This window comes from Odocoileus virginianus, chromosome 3 (assembly GCF_023699985.2).
Source record: "Odocoileus virginianus isolate 20LAN1187 ecotype Illinois chromosome 3, Ovbor_1.2, whole genome shotgun sequence".
In the NCBI taxonomy this organism is placed as follows: Eukaryota; Metazoa; Chordata; class Mammalia; order Artiodactyla; family Cervidae; genus Odocoileus; species Odocoileus virginianus.
In genome coordinates, this window is record NC_069676.1 from 37,580,628 (window position 1) to 37,604,943 (window position 24,316).

At 36.6% G+C, this 24,316-nt stretch overlaps 1 protein-coding gene across 1 annotated transcript; it reads right to left on the bottom strand.

Moving 5' to 3' along the window:
* Positions 1 to 1,140: 1,140 nt before the first annotated feature.
* LOC110125095 (olfactory receptor 2C3-like) lies at positions 1,141 to 18,838 on the bottom strand. The gene is given in 2 exon segments (XM_070459898.1): positions 1,141 to 2,350; positions 18,713 to 18,838. A coding segment is annotated over 1 exon segment (1,122 nt). The 5' UTR covers positions 2,263 to 2,350; positions 18,713 to 18,838.
* Between the last annotated feature and the right edge of the window lie 5,478 nt (positions 18,839 to 24,316).

Sequence of the window (24,316 nt, forward strand, 5' to 3'; positions counted from 1 at the left end):
TCCACAAGACCACCCCCAGTTTAGAAGGCAGTTGCAAGCTCCAGGTTGCCACCCATGTCTATGACCAACTAACTATAGAGTTGCCATAACCCCTTCTTTAGATTTAGGATTTGCAAGAATGACTCACATAACTTAGGGAAACACTTTAGTGTACTGGTTTATTACAAATAATATAAAAGAAGAGATACATGGGATGAAGTTTGGAAAGGACTTGAGCACAGGAACTTCTGTCTTGGTTGAGTTTAGGACACCCTACCTTCTTGTCACATAGATGCAGTCACCAACTGGAAGTCTCCAAACACTGTTGTTTAAAATTTTTGTGGAGGTTCATTGCATAGGCATGGTTCATTAAGTTATTGGCCATTAATGACTTAATTTCCAGTAACTCCTTCCCAGACATTGGGCTGGGACTGAAAGTTACAAACTTCTAACCACAGGGTCAATTCCTCTGGTATCCAGGCATCCTCTGGAAGCTATCTAGAGACTCTTCTTTGAGTTAATTCATTGGCATAAACTTAGGTATGTTGAAATGTGCTTGTTATGAAAATAAAAGATACCTTCTCATCCATATCCCTCAGAAAATTTCAAGGGTCCTAGAAGCTCAGTGCCAGAAGTCAGGACAAAAAAAAAAAAAAAGTATATATTTCTTATTACATCACAAGAGACTATAGCCAAAATAGCATAGATGTCCAGGATACAAAGAATAGACTTACATCTCAGAATAAAATCTTGATAATTTTGTAATTATCTAACCTTTGTGAGGTCAATAATATCTACCTCACTGAGTCATTACAAATATTAGGGGAGAAAAAAGTAAAGGATTTCACACATATTAGACACCCTTAGTGACAGACATTGCTTTAAAATATTAACAAAATCATTTAACAATTAGCATTTGTAGCTACGTAAACAATATACAGTATCATAAGTAGCATGAATATAACCCATACAAAGCTATTTAAATAATTAGCAAAATATACTTATTAATAAAAAATAAAATGGGAAATAAGTTCTCTTTGCACTGGCCTGAAAAAAATATGTAAGTACGTCCATTTGTTTGTCAGTTACTTTGAACTTAAGAAATAGTGTATAGAAATGATATCCCAAATATCCTGACACTCCAAATCAATTTTGATCCCTTTAAATCTGCTTCCTCCTCACAAGTGATAAGCTTTTAAATATATGTAACCCTCCAAAACCACAGTTCTCTGATACAATGTGCCTAAGTGCCTTCTTCACAGTCTTGTTCCTTAGCGTGTAAATCAGGGGGTTCAGCATTGGGGTGACCACAGTGTAGAAGAGGGCTACAAACTTACCTTGCTCATGAGAGCTTCTCTTGGCAGGCTGGAGATACATGAAAATGATGCTCCCGTAAAACAGAGCCACCACTGCCACATGGGACGAGCAGGTATTGAGTGCCTTTCTCCACCCTTCTGCTGACCTGATCTTCAACACAGCCCAGGCAATACGGCTGTATGAGACCAGGATGAGACCCAGAGGCAAGACAACAAAGATAAAGCTGGCCACGTACATCTCTACTTCATTGAAGCTGGTATCCACACAAGCCAGTTGCATAATGAGGGGCATCTCACAGAAAAAGTGGTCAATGCGATTGTTCCCACAGAGAGGCAGGAGCATGGTGAGTGTGGAACCTACCATGCTGGTGGTCAGACCCCCAAGCCACGAGGCAAAAGCCAGGCTGCAGCAAAGCTTCGGATGCATGATGACGGTGTAGTGGAGTGGCCTGCAGATGGCAGCATAGCGATCGTAGGACATGACAGCCAGAAGGACACATTCAGTTGCCCCCAACCAGTGGGAGATATAGAACTGGATCACACATCCTCCATAGCTGATGGTTTTCTGTGGTCCCCAGAGATTGACCAGGAGTTGTGGGACGATGCTTGTGGTAAAGCTAATGTCCAGGAAGGAAAGGTTGACAAGGAAGAAGTACATAGGAGTATGGAGATGCACATCTATGCAGGAAACCAAAATGATGATGCCATTACCCAAGACAGACACCACATAAACTCCCAAGACAAAGATAAAAAGGATGGTTTCTAGAGAGGGTCATTTGGAGAAGCCCAGCAGTATAAAACCTTCTGGAAAACTTACATTGGCTATTTCCATCATACATATAGCTAAAGGTAGGGCAAACAGGTCGCCTTGCAGGTGAGTGGGAAGACACAGGGTGTGAGGTATAAAGGGATCATATAAGTGAGCAAACTTTAAATCTAGATGCACAGTCATTGCTCCTGAAATCATCCATTCAACTTCATTGTGGATGAGGTTGTATCATCTTCTTGTAGGCCAGTTTGGAATGTATGCTAAATGACATGGAAATATGCATAGCCTGTGGAAAAACGGACACATAAAAAATTTTTGGAAATGAGTTGTTATTGAAATATTACTTACAGAAGCAGTATCTGGAATCAACCTAAGTTTTTAGTGAGGAGTTATCACTGGGTATGGTATTTCATGGAATGAAACACTGCACAGGCATTAAAATTGAGCCTGTGCTGAAATTTGCTGAATGCTGTGGGGCAGCCTGGATGGGAGGGGAGCTTGGGGGTAATAGATACATTCCTATATGTGGCTCAGTCCCCATGCTGTCCACCTGAACACTGTTACTCAGTGATATTCCAGGATAAAGTCAAATGTTATAAAGTTGAGCCTGTGTTCCTTTGCCACACAGTTAATAGCCACATGGAATCCATCTGGACATTTCTCTTCTCTCACATCCCACAATAATTGGCAATGTTTCATTTTATTATTAAATGTATCCAGATTCTCCTGGCTTCTCACCACCTCTGTTGTTTCTACCCTGATCCTTGCTGTTATCATTTATCACCTGTACTGTTGATGTTATATCCTAAATTGTCTTCCGGCTTCCTTATTACTTCCCTTCAAGTTATTCTCAACATAGTAGTGGGAAGATTACATTAAAATGCAACATAGTCATATTGCTCCCCTGCTGAACACCCCCATTTTCATGGAGCAAAGCTTGCAGTGATTTTCCTCCAAGACAGCCACATGCTTACATTCCTTACCTCCTTCAGGTTGTTTCTCAAAAGTCATATTTTACTGAGGGCCTCCCTCACTGTGCTATTTAATAGTGAAAATTAAAGCTTCCTCTCAGCTCCCTTCTTCCCCTTTTCTGCTTTATTTTTATTCATAATACTTATTACAATAAACAAATAAATAAATAAACAAATTTATTACCTACCTCAATCCATTAGAGTAAACATTTCATGGAGTTATGGCTTTCTGTTACTTTATTTTTGGGTCCCCAGTGTTTGACACACAGAAGTCCCTTAGTCAATTACCACTGAATGAGCAAACTGTGGAGTAGTTTTTAGAATGGTGTGTAATCATGGTGGAGGCAGGACTGAAGCAAAATGAAGGTTATAGGTGATAACCTCACCAAAGTATTTCTAATAATGAACACTTAAAGCTGTCAAAGTCATGCCCCAGCGACTCAGACTCTCTCTTCCTCTTATAAATGTTAAATAAACAACACAGTACCTATCAGGGACAGTGTGTGAAGTCAGAAGCTCCCTTAGAAGAAAACAGACCATCAGTCTGCGTCAGGTGTATCTGAAGAGTTCTGGGACTATTCTTATCAAAAACATGAATTTTATCTTTTCAGTCTTTTAAAAGGAAAAGTAAATTGATTATTATTGGAGTCCATGCATTGTGAAGAATAGAGCATTTATAAACTCAGCTGTCAACTCTTAAAATCCCACAGCAGGGAACTTACCTATTTGTATAACTGGAAGTTGACCAGATGAATAAATTGAACACTTGTACATTCACAGTTTTAAAAAAATATATGTAGAGTTTCCCCATGAATTTGTAGAAATAGGACTTAGAGAGCTTCAGGCATTTGCCAAAATTCATACAGAGAAGTTGTACTGCTGTGGTCTTCACCACACCAGAATGCTGAGACAATCCTCCAGCACACCAGAGCAGCACCTAAAACTCTGAGAAGACACCAAGGAGATGCATTCGGATCCCATCCAAATTCAGGAAGCATGGAGAGTTGTCAGGGGTGGTTTCATAACGCGGATATGGGGGAGGATATGTGAATGAGTATATTGATGTGCAATAAAGAATAGTCATGATACAATAAAGTAACTGCCCTGTGCAAAGAGTCACAGGAGATGAATTTAGGAGGACGCAGAAAAGTAAAAGTCTAAACTGAGGACTGTGCTGTCATCTGTGGGTTTAATTGCCCCTCTGGAGATAATGAAAATTTTGTTGACTCACATATGAAGAATATGTATGAATGTTGCCAGCAGATGGGGACCAAAACATCAATCATAGTCATGAAGTAATAGTTTGGTAGAATTTTTGAGGAAATGGAGATCTTAGTGATAATGTGATTCATTTCTAGAAATGTTTAGAGGCTTACGCAAAGTCCAAGAGTTGCTCAGTGCAAGTACTGGAGCTATGCTCATGACACCCAGATTCTTAGTAAAAAAAAATCCTGTAAAGGAAGAGTTTTGCTAATGAGAGTGACTCACCAAAACCATTACAATAAAAATTACTCTTGAAAAATGTGACTCAGCCCCAAGTCCTATGACATTATGACATAGAAAGCATGATGACAGTTGCAGGAATGAGTCCATATTTTATAAATCATTTATTCAGTCCCAAACTCTTCCCCTGAAGGTAGGCAACCTACTAAAATACCAAGGACCCCAAAAAGAAAAAAATCCTGTTACTCAAAAGGATCAGTGCTCATCAATCTTATTGGAATTACCAGAAACTCTGTGATACTGTTTTATCTTAAATATGTACCATGAAAGAAAACAAATAAACTGAAGAATATGACTTACTGATGGCTATCTTTCAGCATCATCTCTCTGTAGTCAGGGTGTAAATATTGTATAATGGGCAGTATTTTATTTCAATATTTGATAAGATTAACAAATTCAGTGCAAGTGGCATTAAAAATAGGAGAGCATCCAAGGATTTGGAAGCCTTAAAAATATTGGAAATCTTCACATCAGTGGTGGCAGGTGTACTAAATTCTCTTCTAATGCATGTGTAAAGACAGTCTTAATTTTTAAAATTAGAATAAGTTTAAACTAGAGAGAAGCACTGATATTTTCCCTAAGAAAGTTGTTAGCAAAAAGAATGAGAATAAATCACAGTATTTTCAGAACAAGAAATATATGCCAACTCCCAAAGGACCAAATATGTCATAAAACTCTTAAAATCACAAGACATTCATGTTATCACCAGAGTATTCAGGAAAGAGACAGAGGGTGGCTACATCAAGGGAGTGAAGTTGGAACAGAAGAAGCTTTGGGAATTTTTTTCCTATCGAATAATTACAATTCTATTATAGATTCTGTACACACAGAATTGATCATGTGTGTACAGAAGTAATATTTTGAATGTTATTTCAATGTTATTTTAGGTTTCTATACTGCCAAACATTGATTTCAGAACACAAGATTTGTGTGTCCCCACAAAAGTGTTTTCATGTAGTGGAGGAGAGAGCCTGAAATATTTGTTCACTACAGTAATTTTGGTACATGTCCTACAGATTTTTAAAAAATCCAATTATTCTACTCTGAGTGTACAATGCAGTGATAAACTAATACTTTTCTTGATAGAACAAGCTTATTTTTACTGTAGTAAATATGTAACATATATGGTAATGTACATATTTCAATGCTATTCTCTCAAATCATCCCACCCTTACCTTCTCCCACTGAGTCCAAAAGTCTGTTCTTTACATCTGTGTCTCCTTTGCAGCCCTGCATGTAGAATCATCAGTACTGTCTTTCTAAATTCTGTATATATGCGTTAATACACAGTATTTGTCTTTCTCTTTCTGATATACTTCACTCTGCGTAATAGGCTCCAAGTTCATCTACCTCATAAATTTGCCACTGTAACAATTTTAAAGTGTACAAATCAACTGAATTAAACTCATTCACAAAATAGTACTATGATCCCCAATATTTTGGAGAAGGAAATGGCCACCATTCCAGGATTCTTGCTGGAAAATCCCATGGACAGAGGAGCCTGGTGGGCCACAGTCCATGGGGTTGCAAAGAGTCAGATGCAACTGAGAACCTAACACTTACACTTTCACTTCACACCTTTTATAAATTAATTTTAATGGGAGAATAGTGATTTTGCAATGTTGCATTAATTTACTGCTCCACAGCGAAGTGAATCAGTCACACACACACAAACACGGCGTCTGTTTTAGAGTTCCTTCCCATTCCGGTCACCAGAGAGAACTGGGTAGAGTGCCCTGTGTTATATAGGAGGTTCTAAGTAGTAATTTTTTTAACACATAGTACAGATATATGTATCAGTCCAATTTCCCAATTTACCCCACTCTCCATTCCCCCCTTGGTAACCAAAAGTTTGTTCTCCACATCCGTGACTCTGTTTTTGCTTTGCATATAAATTCATCTCTGCCATTTTTTTTCTAGACTCCACATATAAGTGATACTGTGTGATACTCATTTTTCTCATTCAGACTTACTTCACTCTGACAATCTCTAGGACCATCTACCTCTGCAAATAGTACTAATCTGTTCCTTCTTTTGGTTAAGTAATATTCCATTGTATATACGCACCGCATTTTTAAAAAATTTTTTAATTGAAGGAAAATTGCTTTGCAATGTTATGTTGGTTTCTACCATACAACAACATGAATCCACTATGCATACTTAGTCGCTAAGTCATGTCCACCAACTCTTTGTGACCCCAAGGACTGCCAGGCTCCTCTGTCTATGGGATTTTCCAGGCAAGAATGCTGAAGTAGGTAGCCATTCTCTTCTCCAGTGGATCTTCCCGACCCAGGGATTGATCCAGGGTCTCCTGTATTGCAGGCAGATTCTTTACCATCTGAGCCAGCAGGGAAGCCATAAATATATATTTACCCCCTCCCTTTTGAGTCTTCCTCCCATCCCCCTCCATCCTACCCTTCTAGCTTGTCACAGAGCAACAGGCTCTGTGAATATTCCATGAGAAGAAAGTGTAGTATGCCATTTTCAGATGGAATATCCTATAAATAACAATTATTAAATAAGTCTATATGTTCTAATGTATCACTTAATGATTATGTTTTCTTTTTAATTTTCTATCTGGATGAGCTCCTTGTGTTATATGGCAACTTCCCACCAGCTATTTTACAAATGGTAACATGTATATTTCAATGCTACTCTCTCAGTCCATCCCATTCTCTCCTCCCTCTGCTGTGTCCAAAATTCTGTTCTCTTATGGTTGTATTTCTACTCTTGGCCTGCAAATAGGTTCAACAGTACCATTTTTCTACATTCCGTACATATGCATTAATACACAAAACTTTTTTCTTTCTGACTCATTTCACTCTGTGTAACAAGTTCTGGGTTCATCAACCTCAGTTTAACTGACTCAAAGTCATTCCTTTACATGAGAGTAACATTCCATTGCATATATGTACCACAACTTCTTTATCCATTTATCGTTGATGAATATCAAGGCTGTTTCTACATCTTGACTATTGCAAACAGTTATATGCCTAGGAGGGGGATTGATGGGTCACGTGATAGCTCTATTTTTAGTTTTTTCAAGTACAGATCTTTTGCCTCATTAGGTAGTTTTATTCCTAGGTATTTTATTCTTTTTGATATGATGGTAAATGAGATTGTTTCCTTAATCTCTCTTTCTGACTTTTCATTGTTAGTGTATAGGAATGCAAGAGATATCTGAGTATTAAATTTGTATCCTGTGACTTTACTAAACTCATTGATGAGCTCAAGTGGCTTTCTGGTATCATCTTTAGAATTTTCTATGTATAGAACTATGTCAGTATATGTGCTGCCGAACCGAGCACGTCTATGTATAGAACTATGTCATCTGTGAACAGTGATAGCTTTCCTTCTCTTCCAATCTGGATTACTTTTATTTCTTCTTCTCTGATTGCCTTGACTAGGACTTCCAAAACTATATTGAATAATAGTGGTGAGAGTGGACTTCCTTGTCTTATTCTTGATAATACTTGAGGAAATGCTTGTTTTTAGAGGAAGTGTTTTCAATTTTTCATCATTAAGAATGATGTTTCTGTGGGTTTTCATATCTGGTCTTTATTGTGTTGAGAAGGAAATGGCAACCCACTCCAGTATTCTTGCCTGGAGAATCCCATGGACAGAGGAGCCTGGCAGGCTACAGTCCATGGGATCGGAAAGAGATGGACAGGACTGAGCGACTTCACTCTCTCAGGTTCCCTCTAAGCCTGCTTTCTGAAGAGTTTTTTTTTTTATCATGAATGTGTGTTGAACTATGTTAAAAGTTTTCTCTGAATCTTTTAAAATTATCATATGGTTTTTATCCTTCAGTTTGTTAATATGGTGTATCACACTAATTGACTTTTCTTTTTTGTTTATGGTGGAATGCAACTTAATTTATTATTTTTTTTTCATTTATTTTTATTAGTTGGAGGCTAATTACTTTACATCATTGCAGTGGTTTTTGTCATACATTGAAATGAATCAGCCATGGATTTACATGTATTCCCCATCCCGGTCCCCCCTCCCACCTCCCTCTCCACCCCATCCCTCTGGGTCTTCCCAGTGCACCAGGCCCGAGCACTTGTCTCATGCACCCAACCTGGGCTGGTGATCTGTTTCACCCTAGATAATATACATGTTTCGATGCTGTTCTCTTGAAACATCCCACCCTCGCCTTCTCCCAGAGTCCACAAGTCTGTTCTATACATCTGAGTCTCTTTTTCTGTTTTGCATATAGGGTTATCATTACCATCTTTCTAAACTCCATATATATGTGTGTTAGTATACTGTAATGGTCTTTATCTTTCTGGCTTACTTCGCTCTGTATAATGGGCTCCAGTTTCATCCATCTCATTAGAACTGATTCAAATGAATTCTTTTTAATGGCTGAGTAATATTCCATGGTATATATGTACCACAGCTTCCTCATCCATTCATCTGCTGATGGGCATCTAGGTTGCTTCCATGTCCTGGCTATTATAAACAGTGCTGCGATGAACATTGGGGTGCATGTGTCTCTTTCAGATCTGGTTTCCTCGGTGTGTATGCCCAGAAGTGGGATTGCTGGGTCATATGGCAGTTCTATTTCCAGCTTTTTAAGAAATCTCCACACTGTTTTCCATAGTGGCTGTACTAATTTGCATTCCCACCAACAGTGTACCTTGCATCCCTGGGATATATACCTATTTGTCAGGTTGTATACATTGTTGTTTTTGGCTTGCTAGTATTTGTTGAGGACTTTTACATCTATGTTTATGAATGATATTGGCCTGTAGTTTTATTTTTTTGTGATATCTTTGCCTGGTTTTGGTATCAGGGTGATGGTGGCCTCATAAAATGAGTTTGGATGTGTTTATCCCTTGGCAATTTTTTGGATCAATTTTAGAAGGGTAGATATTAGCTCTTCTCTAAATGTTTGATAGAATTGACCTGTCGAACCCTCTGATCCTGGTCTTTGTTTGTTGCAAGAATTTTGATCACAATTTCAATTTCAGTACTTGTGATTAGTCTGTTCATATTTTCTATTTCTTCCTGTTTCAGTCTTGGAAGGCTGTACTTTTCTAAGAATTTGTCCATTTCTTCCAGGTTGTCCATTTTATTGGCATATGGCTACCTGTAGTAATAACTTACAATCTTTTGTATTTCTGTTGTAACATCCCCTTTTTCATTTCTAATTTTACAGTTTTGAGTTCTCTTCTTTTTTTCTTGATGGATCTGGCAAAGATTTGTCATTTTTATGACCTCAAAGAAACTGCTTTTAGTTTCATTGATCTTGGTTATTTTTTTTCCATCACTATTTCATTGATTTCTGCTCAGATCATTAAGATTTTCTTCTTTCTAGTAATTTTGGTTTTTGTTTGCTTTTCATTTGCTAGTCATTTTAGGTGTAAGGTTATATATATTGCCTCTCTTTTGAGCCTCCCTTCCAAAAAGCAACCTATCCCTCTATCTCAACACACAGAATGAGTTGAGATCCCTCTGCTATACACAAGCTTCCCACTAGCTACCTATTCTATACTTAGTAATATATATATGTTAATGCTACTGTCTCAATTTGTCCCACCCTCTCATTTCCCCCATATCCACAAATTCATTCTCTATGTCTGCGTTTCTATTTCTGTGAATAGATTCATCAGTGTATTTTAGAGATTAATTATGCATGTGTTAGTATATGATATTTGTTTTTCTCTTTCTGACTTACTAGACTCTGTATGACAAACTCTAGGCTCATCCACATCACTACAAGTGACTGAATTTCTTCCTTTTAAGAGCCAAGTAATATTTCATTATATATATCCATTCAGCTGTTTATCCATTCAACTGTTGATGGACATCTAGGTTGCTTGCCAGTAATGGTTATTGCAAATAGTGCTGCATTGAATATTGAGGCATATGTATCTTTTGATTTTCTCAGGGTAAGTGCCCAAAGAAGTGGGATTGCTCCATTACATGTTAGTTTTATTCTTAATTTTTTTTAAAGAAATATTCATACTCTTCTCCACAGTGGCTATATCAATGTATATTCCCACCAACGTGCAAGAGAGTTCCCTTCTCTCCATATCTTCTCCAGCATTTATTGTTATTTTATTTTTTGCTTATTTATTTTTTGATGATGGCCATTTTGATCAGTGTGAGGTGATACCTCATAGTACTTTTCATTTGCATGCTTCTAATAGTAAGCAGTGTTGAGCTTCTTGTCTTGTGTTTGTTGGCCATCTATATATCTTCTTTGGAGAAATATCTGTTTAGGTCTTCCACCCTATATTTTTATTGGGTTGTTTGTTTCTTTGGTATTGAGCTTCATGGATTGCTTGCATATTTTGGAGACTAACCTTTTGTTGGTTGTTTCATTTGCTATTATTTTCTCCCATTAAAAGGATGGTATTTATATCTTGTTTATAGTTTCCTTTGCTTTGCAAAAGCAGTTAAGTTTAATTAAGTCCCACTTGTTTATTTTTTGTTTTTATTTCCATTACTCTAGGAGGTGGGTCAAAGAGGATCCTGCTTGATTTATGTCAAAAAGTGTATTGCCTATGCTTTCCTCTAGGAGTTTTAAAGTTTTGGGCCTTACATTTAAGTCTTTAATTAATTTTCTATTTATTTTTGTGTGTGGTATTAGGAAGTGTTCTACTTTGATTCTTTTACATGTAGCTGTCCAGTTTTCCCAGCACCACTGATTGAAGAGGCTGTTTTTTCTCCTTTGTATTTTCTCACCTCTTTTTCAAAGATAAGGTGCCTAGGTGTGTGGGTTTACCTCTGGGCTTTCTGTCTTGTTCAGTTGACCCATATTTCAGTTTTGTGCTAGTACTGTGCTGTCTTGATGACTGTCTTGATGGTCTGAAGAAGGTTGATTCCTCCAGCTCCAGTTTTCTTTCTCAAGTTTGCTTTGGCTATTCAAAGTCATTTGTGTTTCCATACAAGTTGTAAATTTTTTTTACTCTAATTCTGTGAACAATGTCATTCATAATTTGATAAAGATTACATTGAATCTGTAGATTGCTTTGGGTAGTATAGTCACTTTCTAAGACTGATTCTTCCAATCCAAGAACATGGCATATTTCTCCATCTGTTTGTGTCATCTTTGATTTCTTTCAACAGGTTCTTACAGTTTTCTACATGCAGGTCTTTTGTCACATTAGGTAAGTTTATTCTTAAACATTTTATTCTTTTTGTTACAATGGTGAATGAAATTATTTCCTTAATTTCTTTTTCACACATTTTGTTGTTAGGGTATAGGAATGCTAGGGATTTATGTGTATTAATTTGGTATCCTGTGACTTTACTGAATTCATTGCTTAGCTCTAGTAATTTTCTTGTGGCAACTTTACAGTTTTCCACGTATAGTATCATGCCATCTGCAAAGAGTAAGAGTTATACTTCTTTTTCAATCTGGATTTCTTTCATTTCTTTTTCTTTGTGATTAACATGGCTAGGACTTCCAAATCTATGTTGACTAATAGTGATAAGAGTGGCACCCTTGTCTTGTTTTTGATGTTAGAGGAAATGCTTTCAGTTTTCTACCATTGAGAATGTTTGCTATGGGTCTGCTGTATATGCCCTTTTTATATTGAGGTATGTTCCTTCTATGCCCATTTTCAGGAGCATTCTTATGATAAATGGGTGTTGAATTTTGTGAAAAGCTTTTTATGCATCTTGAGATTATTCATATGGTATTTATTTTTCATCATCTTTAAATGGTATATCACATTGATTGATTTGCATACACTGGAGAATCCTTGCAACCCTGGGATTAAACCCCCACTTGATCATGATGAATGGTCCTTTTAAGGTGTTTGTTGGATTCTGTTTGCTAGTATTTTGTTGAATATTTAAAAATTCTTTTAATTGGAGGAAAATTACAATGGTTTGTTGATTTCTGCCATACAACAATGCAAATCAGCTATAATTATACATATATCACTTCTCTCTTACACCTCCCACCATCCTCTTGTTGAGAATTTTTGCATCTATGTTTGTTCATCAGTAATATTGGCCTGTCTTTTTTTGTGTGTGTGTGTGATATTTTGTCAGGTTTAATATCAGGGTGATGGTGGTCTCATAGAATGAGTTTGGGAGTATTCCTCCCTCTGCAATTTTTTGAAATATCTTGAGAGGGATAGTTATTAACTCTTTAATTGTTTGATAGAATACACCTGTCAAGTCATCTAGCCCTTGACTTTTGAGTTTTGGAAGATTTTTGACCACAGTTTTGATTTCAGCTTGTGATTAGTCTGTTTATATTTTCTCTTTCTTCCTGACTCAATCTTGAAAGGTTGTACTTTTCTAAAAGTTTGTCCATTTTGTCAAGGTTGTCAAATTAATTGGCATTTAGTTGCTCATAGTAGTCTCTTTTGATCCTTTGTAGTTTTGTGTTGTCTGTTGCAACTTTTCCATTTTTGTGTCTAATTTTATTGATTTGAGTCTTCCTTTTGTTCCCTCAATGATTCTGGCTAATTGTTTGTCAATTTTGTTTATATTCTTAAAGAACCAGCTTTAAGTTTTATTGATCTTTGTTCTTGTTTTCTTAACATTTTTTATTTATATTTCTTATCTAATTTTATGATTTCTTTCCTTCTACTAACTTTGGGGCTTTTGTTTTCTTTTTCCATTTGCTTTAGGTATAAGTTTAGGTTGTTTATTTGATGTTTTTTTCATTTCTTGAAGTAGGCTTGTATTCCTTTAAACTTCCCTCATAGAAATTTTCCCGCATCCCATGGGTTGTGAGTCATCATGTTTTTATTGTCATTTGTTAGTAGGTATTTTTTCTTTATTTTCACTTTGATTTCTTCAGTGACCTCTTGTTTTTTTAGAACTGTATTGTTTAGCCTCCATATGTTTGTGTTTTTTACACTTTCCTCCCCTGTAATTGATACATAATCTCATAGTGTTGTGGCTCAGAAAAGATGCTTGATACAGTTTCAATTTTCTTACATTTACTGAGAGTTGATTTGTGACCAAAGATGTGATCTATCCTGGAGAATGTTCCACGTGCACTTGAGAAAAATGTGTACTTCGATGTTTATGGATGAATGTCCTGAAGATATCAATTAGGTCCATCTGATTTAATATGTCATTTAAGACTTGTGTTTCCCTTATTAATTTTCTGCCTGGATGATCTTTTCATTGGTCTATGTGTGGTGTTAAAGACCCCTATTATTATTGTGCTACTGTTGTTTACAATTTTATAGTTGTTAGCATTTTACTAATGTATTGAGGTGCACCTCTGATGGGTGTACAAATATTTATAACTGTAATTTTTTCTTGGATTGATCCCTTTTTTATTATGCAGTGTCCTTCTTTATCTCTTGTAACAGTTTTTATTTTAAAGTCTATTTTTTATGAGCATTTTAATTCCAGCTTTCTTTTAATTTCCATTTGCATGGAATATCTTTTTATACCCCCTCATTTTCAATCTATATGTGTCTTTAGGCCTTAAGTGGGTCTCTTGTATGCAGTAGGTATGTGATCCTTATTTCTGTATTCATACATACAGTCTGTGTGTTTTGATAGGGGCATTTAACTCATTTACATTTGAGGTCATTATCAATATGTATGTTCCTATTGCCATTTTCTTAATTTTCCTGGGCTTGATTTTGTGTGTCTTTTTCATTTCTTGTGTTTCTTGCCTAGAGAAGTTTTTTCAGCATTTGTTGTAATGATGGTTTGGTGGTGCTGAATTCTTTCAGCTTTTGCTTGTCTGTAAAGTTTTTGATTTCTCAATCAAATCTGAGTGAGATCTTTGTTGTGTAGAGTCATTTTAGTTGTAAGTTTTTCTCTTTTATCACTTTTAATATATTCTGACTCTTCCTTCTGGCCCACAGAATTTCTGGTTCTTTTATATGATGTTTTGCTTTTCCATTGCTACTTTTCCTCCTTATATTTAGCTTTTGTTAGTTTGATTAATATGTGTCTTGGTGTCTTTCTCCTAGGATTTATCCTGTTTAGGACTCTCTGTGCTTCCTGTACTTGGGTAGCTATTTCCTATCAGATATTCTGGAAATTTTCAACTATAATCTCTTCAGATATTTTCACAGACTCTTTCTCCTCTTCTTCTGAGACTTTATAATTCAAAAAAAGAAAGTAGCAGAACAGTAAAAAAAGAATAACAAGTGTAATAAATTTAGAATGCTAACATATGCTAGAAAAATTATGAATTTGTTTGAAACAGGCACTGTAGCATAAAACCAAACTCCAAAAGCAAAGAAGAAAAAAATAATAATGATAAAACCAAAAGGGAGCAGAACAGGAACAAAGAATAAAAATAAAATGGACTTATAAAATCAACAGATATATTAGAAAAAAACATTTCTAATATATTAGAAAAAACAATACTATTATTGATGAAATAATCCCTGGAGGGTAAAGCTTTACTCCAATAGAAACGAGAGAGAGAGAGAAAAGTATATATATAGACATATATATATACATATACATACATACATATATATATGTATATATATACATATACATATATACACACATATACATATATGTGTGTATATATATATGTATGTTGCTGTTTAGTCACTAAGTTGTGTCTAACTCTGTGACCCCATGGACGGTAGCCTGCCAGGCTCCTCTGTCCATGGGATTTCGCAGGCAAGCATACTGAAGTGGGTTGCCCTTTCCTTCTGGGGATTTTCTGGGCCTGGATTTGAAACCATGTCTCCTACATTGAAAGTAGCTTTTTGATCACTGAACCACTTGGGAAGCCTCTCTCTCTCTCTGTCTCTCTCTCTCTCTATATATATATATATATAAAATACCATCTATGTGTGTATATATATATATATATATATATATATATACATATATAATTTAAAAATGAGAGGGAGCAGAATAATAACAGAGTAAAAAATTAAGTTTAGAAAATTTAAAAAAGAATAATAAAAATAAAAAGTTATATATGAAACAACTACTGGAGGGTAAAACCAATCTCTACTGGCAAAGAGTAAAAAAAAAAAAAAAAAAGAAAAGAAAACAACAAAAAGGCAGAAAAATTGTTGGCTGTGAAGGGCAGTGCTTAGTTATGGAAGAACCCAGGATGTGGTGGGATTTAGGGAGAGGTGGAGTTTACCCAGAAGTGAAGTCCTCATTCACATTTTCCACAGCTCTGGAAAATGCCCTGGGCAGGGAAGGGGGGTAAGCTTGGGCTCTTCCCAGCTGAGGGGTCCTCTGGAGTACCTCGAACTTTGGGTGCCAACGGTTAAGCCCATCCATGTCCCCAAGAGGCTCACTGGGCCTGAGTGGCTGGGGGAACGGAGGTAGTTCTCCCCTCTTCCACACCACAAGGTGCCCTATAAACACCTTTTAGGTTAACACGTACTGGAAGCAAAGAAAATAATTTCAAAAAATAACTTTTCCTTTATGGGTAGTTACTGACTACAGTTATTGTACAAGCCCGAGCAGTTAAGCTCAAATTCTACAGCGAAATGTCTGTACTTGACTTTCCTCATCTCAGGGTCTGATCAGGAACACAGTCAGCAGGGAGTGTCAGTCTGAATTTACTCAGCCTCCTGGCTAGAATTAGTGTCCTTGAAAATTGGGGATATGTTACCCAAAGGATACAACCATGAAGTTGGAAGATGAATAAGTTCTGGGGACTTAGTCCACAGCCTTGTGATTGTAGTTAACAATATTACATTATGTACCTAAAATTTGCTAAGTGACTAGATCTTGAATGTTCTCATCATGAAAAAAAAAAAAAAGAAAGAAATGGTAATTATGTAATATAATGTGTTGACTACATCAACAATGTTAAGTATGGCGGTATTTATATTCAATACATAAGTGTATCAAATCAATATAACTTAAATTTACATGTTATGTGTAAATTATAGCTTGATAAAAAGAAAAACCTTAACAAAGCATCTGACATAGTTAAAACAAAATGAGAAATGCTTCATGTATGGGGGATTTAACCTATAAACCAGATAACTGTCTTCAGTATGGTGTGTCTCTCAATTAGAAATAAATAATAAGAAAGAATGTTCTAAGTTATTATTGAGCATGGTTCAAAGAGCATTTGAATAATAGAGATTTTTAGTTATTTCAGAAACAATGCTAAAATTAATATTAATAAACTATATGTATTTAACCTTCTACTTTAAACAATCCAAACCATCTGCTTCTCTGCCAACTGTCAATCCATCATGACATTAGTTTCTGCAACTTAACCTCTAATCTTACTAGGTTGTAAAAATATCAGAATTTCTAATATTTGCTAATTCTTAAGTGCCGGTGCCTGGCAGGATCATTCAAGAAATCTTATTTTAGTAACTTTTAGGTAAAGGAACATAAACAACAACAAAAGGACCTTATGTCAGGGGAAAATGTGCCATGTAATTTGTTGAAGGAATAGTTCCTGGTCGGTGATAGGGCACTCATGATGAGTGTGCTAATGAAATGTTGAACATTTGAATTCTGGATGGAGAGAATGAGGCCAAAGATCTGTACACAGATTGTTAAACCAAATTACATCATTCATTGTTCAGGAAAATGTTTTCAAATAGGTCTTGAATCTAAAAGAGATGTAAACAAGACCTCCTCAAGTTCTTACACCATTAGCTTTGGCTTTTGTATCCTTCAGTGTTCCTGATCACTTCTGGATAGCAGCACTGAAGGAAAGAGTTGTAACATAAGTTGTAATTTAAAAAAAATTTTTATTTATTTATTTTTCATGAGTTGTAATTTATAGCTCAACATTCAGAAAACTAAGATCATGGCATATGGTCCCATCACTTCATGGCAAATACATAGGGAAACAATGGAAACAGTGGTAGACTTTATTTTGGGGAGCTCCAAAATCACTGCAGATGGTGACTACAGCCATGAAATTAAAAGACACTTACTCCTTAGAAGAAAAGTTATGGCCAACCTGGACAACAGATTAAAAAGCAGAGACATTACTTTGTCAACAAAGGTCCGTCTAGTCAAGGCTATGGTTTTTCCAGTGGTCATGTATGGATGCGAGAGCTGGACTATAAAGAAAGCTGAGTACCAAAGAATTGATGCTTTTGAACTGTGGTGTTAGAGAAGACTCTTGAGAGTCCCTTGGACTGCAAGGAGATCCAATCAATCATCAGTCCTGGGTGTTCATTGGAAGGACTGATGCTGAAGCTGAAACTCTAATACTTTGACCACTTGATGTGAAGAGATGACTCATTTGAAAAGACCCTAATGCTGGGAAAGACTGAAGTCAGGAGGAGAACGGGACGACAGAGGATGAGATAGTTGGATGGCATCACCGACTCGGTGGACATGAGTTTGAGTAAACTCTGGGAGTTGGTGATGGACAGGGAAGCCTGGTGTGCTGCAATCCTTGGGGTCTCAAAGAGTTGGACATGACTGAGCAACTGAACTGAACTGAACTATAATATAGATATTTAGGCAAGTGATGTCATAAAGGGAAATTTTCCTTCTATGTTTGAAAATATGTTGTGGCAATGAAGGTACACTTCCCACAAGTTTCAGATGAAGATCAGTTAAGATATTTATAACTTTCTTGAAATCATCATTGTCATCATCATCGTCATCATCTTCATCAGTCAGGCAATTGTAAGGGAGGAAATCTTTCCATCTGTCTCTCTCTACTTAAGCTTACTGACCGAGGCCCTATAAATTAAACTGACAATAGATTAAGAGAAGGAAAGATATGCAAATTTATTAAATTTTAATTTTATATCCATGGGGGGCATTTTTTGGAAAGTGAATATCCAAAGGAGAAGTGAGACATGAGAGCTTACATATCATCTTAACAGGAGAAAGGGAGAGAACAAACACTACTTACCAGACAGCAAATGAATTTTAGATTCTTAGGAGAATAATGGGGGGTATGATAGATGATGACAATGTCTGTTTGAATGTGATGGTGACTTCCTATCTCCTTTCCTGTGATGATTCAATCTTCCCTGTGATAAAACTCCCAGTAAGGGGATTTACTACCATTGAATTCTTTCTTTGAAGAAATTCTTTCTTTGTGTTTAAGTAGATAAGGGGAGCTCAAAGAAAGCTTTTTCCTGCATTTATTGATTATAAAATGTCTTCATTACACCAAAGTGGCATATTGTGATCTCTTATGCAATCATTATTTTACCTTTTCTCAAAATTGAGATAACTTCTTTTTTTCCATATAATAAATATAAAAAAATTTTAGTCAAGCAATGACATTAAAAACATTTTAAACCAAGTACCTGGTTTGTTGACCTGTTAACTTTTCCAGTAGTCAATTTTCATCTTATTGGTCTGTCCTTCAACGTAAAACAATCGAGTTAGATTTGAGAGTCAGTTTCTTTACCCAGGACTTGGGTAAGAAACCATTTTGGTTCCAGTATTATCTACAAATAAGCAGAGACTAGCTGTTAACAGATAAGAACCTTCTTTCATCTCACATGCTTGGTCTAGCTCCAAGTTTTACGGAAGTAACTGATATCAAATCTCCCATACAGATGGCTGATGTAATTTAATGTTACAAATACCACTATTTTCATGGAGGGAAATTTCCAGTTAGCGTTAGAAATTTTAAACAAACATTATCAGCAATGTAAAGATTTATTTGTAAAAAATGCTAATTGTAGCATTGTTATAATAGAAATACTGAAGTAACAAAAAAGAGAGAGAGAGAGAGAGAGAGAGAAAAGACCAAAAAACAATCATTACATGGTTATATAATGGGGTACTTTGTATCATTAGTAATGATATTATGAAAATATAATAACAGTCATCCTACAAAATCCTACAAAAGAACTTTACACAGAAAATTATAAGATACTGATAAAAGAAATCAAATATGACATAAATAGATGGAGAGATAGCCCATGTTCCTGAGTAGGAAGAATCAATATTGTGAAAATGACTATACTACCAAAGGCAATACAAAAGACCCCGAATAGCCAACCAGTCTTGAGAAAGAAGAATTGAGCTGGGGGAATCAACCTTCCTGAATTCAGATTATACTACAAAGCTACAGTCATCAAGATAGTATGGTACTGGCACAAAAAAAGAAATATAGACCAATGGAACAAGATAGAAAGCCCGGAATAAACCCATGCACCGATGCATACATTATTTTTGACAAAGGAGGCAAGAATATACAATGGGGCAAAGACAGCATCTTCAATAAATGTTGCTGGGAAAACTGGATAGCTACATGTAAAAGAATGAAATTAGAACACTTCCTAACACCATACACAAAGATAAACTCAAAATGGATTAAAGACCTAAATGTGAGACCAGAGACTATAAAACTCTTAGAGAAAAACATAAGCAGAACACTCGATGACATAAATCAAAGCAAGATCCTCTATGACCCATCTCCTAGAGTAATGGAAATAAAAATAAAAGTAAACAAGTGGGACCTGATTAAACTTAAAAGCTTTTGCATAACAAAGGAAACTATAAACAAGGTGAAAAACCCTCAGAATGGGAGAAAATAATAGCAAATGAAACAACTGATGAAGGATTAATTTCTAAAATATACAAGTAGCTATACAACTTAATGCCAGAAAAACAAACAACCCAGTTGAAAAGTGGGAAAAAGACCTAAAGAGACATTTCTCCAAAGAAGACATACTTATGGCTAACAAATAAATGAAAATATGCTCAACATTGCTCATTATTAGAGAAATGCAAATCAAAACCACAATGAGATATCACCTCACACCAGTCAGAATGGCCATCATCAAAAAGTCTACAAACAGTAAATGCTGGAGGAGGTGTGAAGAAAAGGGAACACTCTTGCACTGTTGGTGGGAATGCAAATTGATACAACCGCTATGGAAGATGGTATGGAGATTCCTTGAAAAACTAGGAATAAAACCACCATATGACCCAGCAATCCCACTCCTAGGCATATACCCTGAGGAAATCAGTGTTGAAAAAGACACATGTATCCCATTGTTCGTTGCAGCACTATTTACAATAGCTAGAACATGGAAGCAACCTATATGTCCATCGACAGGTGAATGGATACAGAAGTTGTGGTACATATACACAATGGGATATTACTCAGCCATAAAAAGAATGCATTTGAGTCAGTTCTGATGAGGTAGATGAACATAGAACCTATTACACAGAGTGAAATGAGTCAGAAAGAGAATGATAAATACTGTATTCTAATGCATATATTTCTTTGGAGAAGGAAATGGCAACCCACTCCAGTATTCTTGCCTGGAGAATCCCAGGGACAGGGTAGTCTGGTTGGCTGCCTTCCATGGGGTTGCACAGAGTTGGACACGACTGAAGCGAGTTAGCAGCAGCAGCAGCAGCAGCAATGCATATATACGGAATCTAGAAAAATTGCCCTGAAGATTTTATTTACAGGGTAGCAGTGGAGAAATAGACATAGAGGATAGACTTATGGACATGGAGAGAGGGGAGGAGAGGGTGAGATGTAGGGAAAGAGTAACATGGAAGCTTAAATTATCATATGTAAAATAGATAGCCAACGGGAATTTGCTCTATGGCTCAGGAAACTCAAACATGGGCTCTGTGCAAACCTAGAGGGGTGGATGGGGAGGGAGATGGGAGGGAGGTTCAAAAGGGAGGGGATATATGTATACCTACGGCTGATTCACATTGAGGTTTGATAGAAAACAACAAAATTCTGTAAAGCAATTATCCTTCAATAAAAAAATAAATTAAAAAAAGAGAAAATATAATAAAGGTCATCCTAACTGGTTTGAGGTGAAATCTCATTGTGGTTTTGATTTGCATTTCTCTAATGAGCAGTGATGGTGAGAGTCTTTTCACATAACTGTTGGCCATCTGTAAGACATCTTCAGAGAAATTTTTACTCAAGTACTTTGCCTATTCTTTTATCAGGCTACTTATTTTTCATTATTATTTTTGCTATTGAGTTGTATGAGTTTCTTATGTATTTTGAAAATTACCTTTTTATCAGATGCATAGTTTGCAAATATTTTTCCTTTTCTGTAGGTTATCTGTAGGTTGCCTTTTCCCTCTGTTGACTGTTATAACATAATGCCTATAGTTAACCAAAAGGTATTGTACACTTAAAATTTTGTTACAAGTGTAGATCTCATGTTAACACATGCAAACACACACCCACATGCAAACATAAAAAGGATGTAAAGAAATTTTGGAGGTGATGGTTATATTTATTAGTCTGATTGTGGGGATGGTATTGAGTATATATGTGTGCCTGCTAAGTTGCTTCAGCTTTGTCTGACTCTTCGCGACCCCATGGACTTATGGACCCTATGAGGGTCCTCTGTTGCTGGGGGCTCTCCGGAAGAGAATACTGGAATGGGTTGCCATGCCCTCCTCCAGGGGATCTTCCAGATTCAGAGTTTAAACCCACATCATCTCTTACGTCTCCTGCATTGGCAGGTGGATTCTTTACCACTAGTGCTATACTATATATAATATAGCACTATAAAATTTATACACACACACATATATACACTCAACAAATTGTATATGATAATTATATTTGGATTTGTTTTATTCCAATTATCCCTCAATAAAACTGGAAAAAAGAAAAAAAATAAGAAACTGATCTTTGAAAAACCTATTTAAAGGCATAGAAAGACATGCAAAGGAAGACCTCCTTTTGGAAATTTTTTAACCCAAGGGGTGCATATGTGTATTCACAGAGCAAAGACTATAAATATACATTAAAATACATAGAAATTGTTTCTGGGTAATAGGATTCTGGGTTATTTAAATGTTTTCATTTTTTCTTATTTGTACTTTCTAGATTTTCTATGCCAAGCATATAATAACAATGATAAGAAAAACCCATGTTATCAAATATCTGATTTTAAAAGTACAAAGTGAGATGATAGTTCTGCCTATAAGAGTAAATAGAATGCATTTTGTGTGCCTTCCAAATAAATGAAAACCAAAGTTGTTGATAGGGAAGAGATGAAGTAGAGAGAGCAACCACGTGGAGAATATTGACAGGGAGGATTCTTCTAAAGAATAAAAATGACCCACATCAAGTGTATAATTTGAGATATTGGCTTTGAAGGCTAGTATCTTGTTTTTCTACACAGCACTGAGACTACTAAATGAAATTTCCTATAGCATGCATGTCAGCTCATTCAACAGTCATAGCCATCATCATTACAGAATATTTTACACTAAAATCCACTTTCACTTATATACTATTTATTTCACAGGTGAAGAATGTCAGGTGCAGGAGGCTCACTGGCTAGCCTTCAGTAGTAGAATTAAAAGTGTTAGTCAGTCAGTCATATCCGACTCTTTGCAACACTATGGACTGTAGCCCACCAGGCTCCTCTATCCATAGGATTTTTCAAACAAGTATTCTAGAGTGGGTTGCCATTTCCCCCTTCAGGAGATCTTCCTGACCCAGCAATTGAACCTGCATCTCCTGTGTCTCCTACATTGCAGGTGGATTCTTTACCCTTTAAATCCTTGTCTTTTTCCTGATCAACTCACGCTAGTGTGAGCAGAGGGGACCTTAAAGAGGCTGAAGAAATTGGAGACCTTGGGTGTTACTACATCTCCATCACTGAGTGTCTGGCTCCCAATGGGGACCTACTTAAGCATTTAGGGACTGATGAGTTCATTTGTGAGTAATAAATGGTTCATGGCACTGGTTCTCAAATCTCAGCAGGCAATAGGAGGAACACATCCCAAGAGTCTCTGATTCAGCAGGTGTGAGCTGGGGCCCAAGAATTTGTATCTCTAACAAGTTCTCAGGTGAAATGGATGTTCTTGGTTTGGAATCGTGCTTTGAGAATCCCTCGTCTAGCACTGTGTTCCTTAAAGGATCAGCAGGAGTGGCATCTACCCAAGAGTTTGTTAGAAAGGCAGATTGTTGACCCCAGCTTGACAATCAGAATCTGTATTTACAAGGTCATCAGATGATTATTATAGATGTGAAAGTTTGGGAAGCAGGGTTTTAGTACACAGGTTCTCAAATATGAGTTGGGTAAGCCATAAACCCAGAATGGGATGTGTGACAATCTTGCTGCAGATGTATTTTTCTCACAATTGTGATTGAAACATAAACTAGGATTTAGAAGTTTCTGAACCAGAAATTGGGCTTTCCCAGTGACTCAATGCAGGATCTGCCTGCAATGCAGGAGCCACAGGACACATGGGCTCGATCCCAGGATTGGGAAGATCCCCCAGAGGAGGAAATGGCAACCCACTCCAGTATTCTTGCCTGGAGAATCCCATGGACAGAGAAGCCTGATGGGCTATAGTCCACAGGGTCACAAAGAATCAGACACAACTGAAGTGACTTTGCACACACACACAAGGCCTGATACTTCCTGAGCTCTGCCAATGGCTAAGTTAAAACATCCTCAGTCCTGATATTCGGAAAAAGAGAATTGGAGCATATGAGTGTATAGTTTCTGAATTCAGCAGATCAATTTCATGTTGGATGAGAACTGAAGAAAAGTGGCTACTTGTTCTCTCCTCTTTTGCGTGAGAACTATAATGAAAAAGCTATTTCACTCTCCCGGCAATAATGGCTCAGAGTCAGCAGTCAGCTTATTGCCTGCCTTGAAGTTATCACTGTGGCCAGCTTGCGCTCTGTGGCTTTGATGGGCTGTGTAGGGGAGGAAGTGGGGGACCAGATGGTGGAGATTGTATGTCAGGCCCTGTCACCTTCCTCCTTGTAATGTTAGTCTTGAAAAAAAACAACAGGAAGAAAAATTTACTTTTTACTTACCTTGAATAATGTCCAGACTCTTCTATTTTTCATACTCTTTCTCTGCAGTCTTGTCTTCTGAAGTATCAGACCATTGAGGAAAGGCATTTACATTTGATTTGATTTTCATAAATAGAAGAACAAA